The 6256-nt window shown below is 51.8% G+C and overlaps 1 protein-coding gene across 1 annotated transcript; it reads right to left on the minus strand.

Annotated features, from left to right (window-relative positions):
* Positions 1-891: 891 nt before the first annotated feature.
* RPRM (reprimo, TP53 dependent G2 arrest mediator homolog) lies at positions 892-1561 on the minus strand. Its single transcript, XM_025471166.3, has one exon. It carries the CDS (start codon positions 1372-1374, stop codon positions 1027-1029), a length of 348 nt encoding a protein of 115 aa, XP_025326951.1. The 5' UTR covers positions 1375-1561; the 3' UTR covers positions 892-1026.
* Positions 1562-6256: the final 4695 nt, after the last annotated feature.

Below are 6256 nucleotides of genomic sequence, written 5' to 3' on the forward strand. Positions count from 1 at the left end.
CGGTGTTTAGTGCGGAGCCGCACCCCGCCGCCGCCGGTCGGGGGAGGGCGCCGGCGGCCAGCGCCCACGTGCCGCCTTCCCGCGGGGCCCCCTGTCGGCTCCGGCTCAGGGCCAGGCCTACCCGAGTGGGCAGGAGCGCCTCGTGGGAAGGCGGAGGGCCGCCCCCGCCCCTGCCCCCGCCGCCCCCGGCCCCACCACGTGCCCCGCACCCCGCACCCCCTCCGCGCCGCGCACCCTGGCTCCTCGTCGCCCCGCGTCCCCCCTGCCGGGAGCCCAGAAAGAGCACGAGGAAGCCGGGAGCAACACACTGCAGCCTTGCATTTATTAAGGAAATGTCAAATAAGGGGGGGAAAGTCAAAACGGTGTGTCATGAATGTCAAGAGCACTTCTGCGGCGCAGACCCTGCGGTCGTGAGCTACGAGTTCCAGCCCGGTCTGTGCCCGGGGCTGCTGGGGCGCAGCTCCCCCCCCGGCCCCGGCCCCGGCCCCCGCCCCCCAGCCCCCGCCCCCCGGAAACGCGATAGAAGAAGCAGGTCACCGGGTCCCCGTTCGCAGCCCCCCCCCCATAACAGAACTCCAACCCCGGCAGGCAAACGGGCCACTAGGGCAGCGGAGGGCTTCTCACACGTGTGTCCGAGCAGACGAGCACAAACCCCGCGCGGGGGCACGAGACGCTCCGCCGACGGCGCGGAGCCCGCGGAGCCGGAGCAGAGCCGGAGCCGGAGCCGGAGCCGGGCGGGCGGGCGGGGGACAGCGCGGCGCGCACTCGGGGCGCTCGGGCACCGGCCGTCGACGCCGCGGGGCCCGCCCCGCCCTGCTCGCCCCCCGCCCGCCAGCGTGGCCCGCGCTCGCGGCAGCGTCCAGAGTCCGGCCCCCGACTGCCCCGCCCGCCGCCCGCCGCCCGCCGCCCGCCGCCCGCCGCCGCCCGCCGCCGCGCAGGCAGGGTCCCCTCCGCGCACCGCCGGCACCGGGCGCTTCACCCCGAAAGGCGACGGTCCAGGGCAGCAGGGGCTCGGGCGGGCGGCGCTCAGTAGGGCCCCACGACCACCGCCTCCACCTCCTTGGACGGCCTGCGGTCCTTCGCCAGGAAGTTGATCATGCCCTCGGACTTGATGAGGAGGTTGCAGCCCAGGAAGAAGATGCCGAAGACCACGGTGAGCGAGAGCACGCACATGACCGCGATCTGCACCACGCGCAGGACGTACAGGCTGCGCTCGTCCGGGCCGCCGGGGCCGGGGCCGGGGCCGGGGCCGGGGCCGTCGTCGGTCACCACCGCCGCCTGGGTGCAGCAGCGCACCGCGCGCGCCAGCGCCTCGCTGCCCTGGGCCAGCAGCAGGCCCGCCGCGTCCGTGCGGTTGTCCGGCGCCGCGCTCATCGCGGGGGCGCCCGGCAGGCGCGGTCCGAGGCCGGGGCCGCTCGCTCGCTCGCTCGCTCGGTCGCGGGGTGCCCGGGCTCCGGACTCCCTCTCCCGGAGCCTCGCCGACGCCCTGCGCCCTGCGCCCTGCGCTCCTGCCCGGGCGGTGCCGCTGCCGCTGCCGCTGCCGCTGCCGCTGCCGCTGCCGCTGCCGCGCTCGCTCGGCTGCGGGCTGTCGGAACCCGCGGCGGGGGGCGGCGGGAGGGGCGGGGCGGGGCGGGGCGGGGCGGGGCCGCGGGAGGGGCGGCGGGGGGCAGCGAGAAGTGCAGCGGGGCGGCGGGAGGGGCGGGGCGGGGCCGCGGGAGGGGCGGCGGGGGGCAGCGAGAAGTGCAGCGGGGCGGCGGGAGGGGCGGGGCGGGGCAGCGGGGCGGCGGGAGGGGCGGCGGGGGCAGCGAGAAGTGCAGCGGGGCGGCGGGAGGGGCGGCGGCTCTGAGCGAACAGCGGCCCCTGGCGGCGGCGCCTGGGCTCCGCGCGGGCGGCCGTTGGGCGGTGGGGGAAGCGGAGGGCGAGCCTCCCGCCCGGCCCCTGCGGCCTGGGCTCGTTCCCAGCTCCCGAGGCGGCGGAGGAGCCCCCGCGGCGTTAGGCCCGACGGCCCTTAGAGTCGCGGCTGCGGGACGGGCTGCGGGACGGGCTGCGGGACGGGCTGCGGGACGGGCTGCAGTCCCGGGACGTTCCGAAGCGCGGCGCCCCCTGCCCTCCCTCCTCCCCCGCCCCCCGCCTCCGCGGGCAGTAAACTGTTGCTGTGTTGCTCCCGGATACCCATCACCTGCAACGCTGCCCAGGGGCTGCAGGCCCTTCCCATTTTCCATAAACTGCTGTATTGCACCTTAGTCATTTTAAACAAAACTTCAGATGCTTCAGGGACCTGACTGAGGCTGCAGCCCGTTATGATTTTGCTGCTGGTTTCAGGGAAATGTTACAAAACTGTCAGATCGTTTCTTTAGCTCTAACAGAATGCATCTGACTTTTTTCTCTTTTCTACTTTCTTTTCCCCATCACCCTCCTCCCCCCCCTCCTTCCTTCTTTTTTTCTTTCAACTGTAACAGGTGGAAACCAGTAACCTGAAGCCCAGTCCAAACCTTTTATAGAACACATGCAGCACATTTCAACTAAAACATAATAGCTGTCTTCCATTTTCAACTCTGTTCTCAATTCCATTCTTATTGTCTGTTAAACCCTCTTATGTTTCTGTCCCCAAACATCATTTGTTCCACGTTGAGAGATTTATTTTTTCTTACCACTTCATGACCACCGTAACATACGGTGAACCATCTTTTAGTTAAGAGTTTTCTTTTTTTTTTTTTTTTTTTTTAGTTAAGAGTTTTCAGTGTTTGGATGTCGGTTATCTATCAGCTTCAATAAGGCTAGGTTCTTCTAAATTGCTATTTTTATTTTAAAGGTAGTTTAATAGCTGAAAATCCAAGCTTCTGGGCCTTATCTATAATTCCCCTGGTTTATTCTCTTTTCTCACGATTTCACTAGCCTTCAAGAATGCTCCACTGCTAACAATTTTTTCTTAGGACAAAAGTATTATTAATTGATTGGAAAAAAATTGTTTGAATCTCACTATACAATCTATCTTAGTTAATATGGGTGATACCTAACAATAAAATATAATGTACATATGAAAAATTACAACAGAATTTAAGACAATATAAAGTAATACTGAAATTAATAGTAAAGGCGAGAAGTAGGGCTTTAGGAGAGCAAGAGGTGGAGAACAGAGGACGCCTTTCAGGGATGTTATCTTGCACAGGGTTGTATGTTTAGTAGAAGTTGAGAGGAACTGGGTAGAGGTGGGTAGTCCCTTCTTTATGTGACAAAACCAAATAGAATTATGTAGAACATTTGTAAGATCCAACGTGGTAGGACTTGAGTTACAAAAAATGCCTTAAAATGATTCAATTAAGAATCACCAGAATTTGAATATGCTTATTGAGATTTTACAGTATTACTGTTTTAGTTAGAAGCTAGTGTAAAAATGATCAAATCTTGGAGTTCAGTGGAAGTTTGATATCATTAAACCTTTAGATTTGGGGATAACATTCTTACAAGAAATAACTTTCTTATCTTTAGTGTTATCTACTAACCAGCCACAAAATTGGGAGTAAGAGGAGAATCACTATTCCCACCGGTTAGCTCAGATCGCTGGGAAGGTGGTTCTGTTTCTTTCATCTCCCCACCACTGTGATTTCATTGAATGAAATTGTCTGCAGTATTTAGATGAAAATTAACTATAAACTTACTGGTAAAAAAAATAATATATCATTATTAGGAAATCTAATTTAAGGTAATCTAGCTAGGCTGCTAAAATTTTTCTGCAGGGACTTTTTTAAAGGTTTTTTTTTTTTAAGATTTTATTTATTAGAGAGAAAGCAAGCACACAAGTGGGGGGAAGGACAGAAGGAAAGGAAGAAGCAGATTCTCCTCTGAGCAGGGAGCCCCATGCAGAGCTCTATTCCAGACCATGACCTGAGCTGAAGGCAGATGCTCAACTGACTAAGCCCCCCAGGTGCCCCCAGAAATTTTTTATTTATCTTTCTATTTTGTATTTTGAGTGAATATTTTTCTCTCTGCTTTACTCCTGTTACTCACGTATTTCCTAGGAAAATCTTACGGATGTGGGGAAAAAAAATCCTTTAAAAAACATGGCTATAGAAAAACTTAATTTCTAGAAATATAGATGGTGGTATGGAATATTCACTTCAAAAAGTTTCAGTACATACAATGGCCCACTGTTATATTTATTTAGCTAACGACCTACTTCATTGCAAAAAGTTTTGATTTTCAGAAAGTTAAATGCGCACCATCTCACAACGTACATGTTATACGAGGAAAGAGACACTTGTTTATTTTTTACGTGTCTATGGCGTATGGTAAGCTCTACAGGAATATCCTCGGTTGATAGCGATGGTGCCTGCAGTCAGTAGCCATTGGCTCCGTTGACTGAATTATAATTAATGTGGGACCAGACACTTTCAGTGTCAAAAGCCTTTTCCTTTGTTCTCTATTTGCGTGTACTATGAAAATATTAAGTAGACATTTTTCAAAAGAGCATATCAGACATAGAAAGGGTATTTGTTATTTGGGGGCAAGATGTTTTAAAGAATTAATTACATTATCTGAGGAGTAAGAGTAAGCACTCATGTTCATTTAGAACAGCAGGCTCAGTGCCTGGAACATGAGAAGCAGCCAGAAATTAGCAAAACATGTCATCAAACCACCAGAATAGATATCATGAGAGCCAAATACCTAAACTCAGACCTTTTTACCCTTAGAATGACCCCTCAAGTTCTCTCTCAAACCTGTGCACCGTCGCTCTGCAAAGAGTTTTAACTCTTTCTTTACCTGTGTTTCCTGATGACGGGATGTCAGTATCAGCACGTGGGTTGAGAGGAGAGAGTGATCAGAGGTCGGTACTCCTAGAGCCATAGGGAGCCCAGCAGGAAGACAAACGAAACAAACCATTAAACAACGTGAGCCAGTTTTCTAAAAGTGTACAGGAGTAGTTTGGAGATATTTAATATAGAGATGAACATTCTCAGACGCCTGGGAGGCTCGCTAAATGGCTAAAGGCATGGACTCTGAGTCCCGTCATCCTTATAAGTAGCTGTGTGATCTTGGAGAAGTTGCTTTCCCTCTGTGTACTTCGTTCCCTTATCTGTGAAATGGGGAGGATACTTTTCAAGATTCTGAGAGAATTGTTCTCATCTGTGGAAGTAACTGAGGACAGCATCCAGCACTTAGCGACGTCTCAAAGATATATGACAAGAGCTTCTGAGGAGGCAGCGATGTGTCTAAGTCACTACAAGAAAAGGGTCAAATCTTGGTCAAGATTTCCCTTTTGAAGGGGAGAAATAACTGATACATTTTAGGAATATTTCCATATGAAATGATTGACCTTGTTGAGTAAAAAACTGCAAGGAGGCGGAAGACGTAGAACTCTTGTGAATTGCTGGTGGGAACGTAAACTGGGACAACCTCAGTGGAAAAGAGTATGACAGTTTCTCAGAAACTTAAACACAGAATTGCCATCTGATCCAGTATTCTATTTCTAGGTATATACACCCAAAATCGAAAGCAGGGGACTTGAACAGGTATTTGTATACCCATGTTCATAGCAGCAGTTATTCTCAATAGCCAAAAGGTTGAAATAACCCAAATGTCCATCAATGGATGAAGGAATTAAAAAAAGTGACACATAACACACACACACACACACACACACACACACAATGAAGTTCTGGTACATGCTATGACATGGATGAACCTTGAAGAAATTATGCCAAATGAAATAGGCCAGACAAAAAAGGACAAATATTGTATGGTTCCATTTTAGATATCCATATTTAGGTATCTACAATAGTCAAAATTATAGAGACAGAGAGTAGAATAGTGGTTACCAGCAATTAGGGGAGGAAGTAATGGGCAGTTTTTGTTTAAGGAGGACAAAATTTCAGTTGGGGAAGAAGCTGGATGGAGATGGGTGGTGGTGATGGTTGTACAACAATGTGAATACTTAACACTGAGATGTACACTCGAAAATTATGAAAATGGTAAATTCTATGTATATTTTACCACAATAAAAGTTCTAAACATTTTAAATTACATCTAATAGAAATATATAAAATTCTAAAATTCAGAAAAGTTAGAAATAACCCCCCAAAGTCATTAACCTCCCCATAGTTCAAAGATAGCCATCCTTAGTGATTTTGAACATTTTCTTCCTGTCCTTTTACCGTGCTTATTTTAAAAACTATTTCATTTATTCATTCGTAGAGACACAGAGAGGCAGAGACACAGGCAGAGGGAGAAGCAGGCTCCATGCAGGGAGCCCGATGAG

Source organism: Canis lupus, chromosome 36, assembly GCF_003254725.2.
Source record: "Canis lupus dingo isolate Sandy chromosome 36, ASM325472v2, whole genome shotgun sequence".
In the NCBI taxonomy this organism is placed as follows: Eukaryota; Metazoa; Chordata; class Mammalia; order Carnivora; family Canidae; genus Canis; species Canis lupus.

Excerpts from the sequence above, each read along its gene's own strand:
- RPRM (XM_025471166.3), bottom strand. The coding sequence starts at position 1,374 with ATGAGCGCGGCGCCGGACAACCGCACGGACGCGGCGGGCCTGCTGCTG.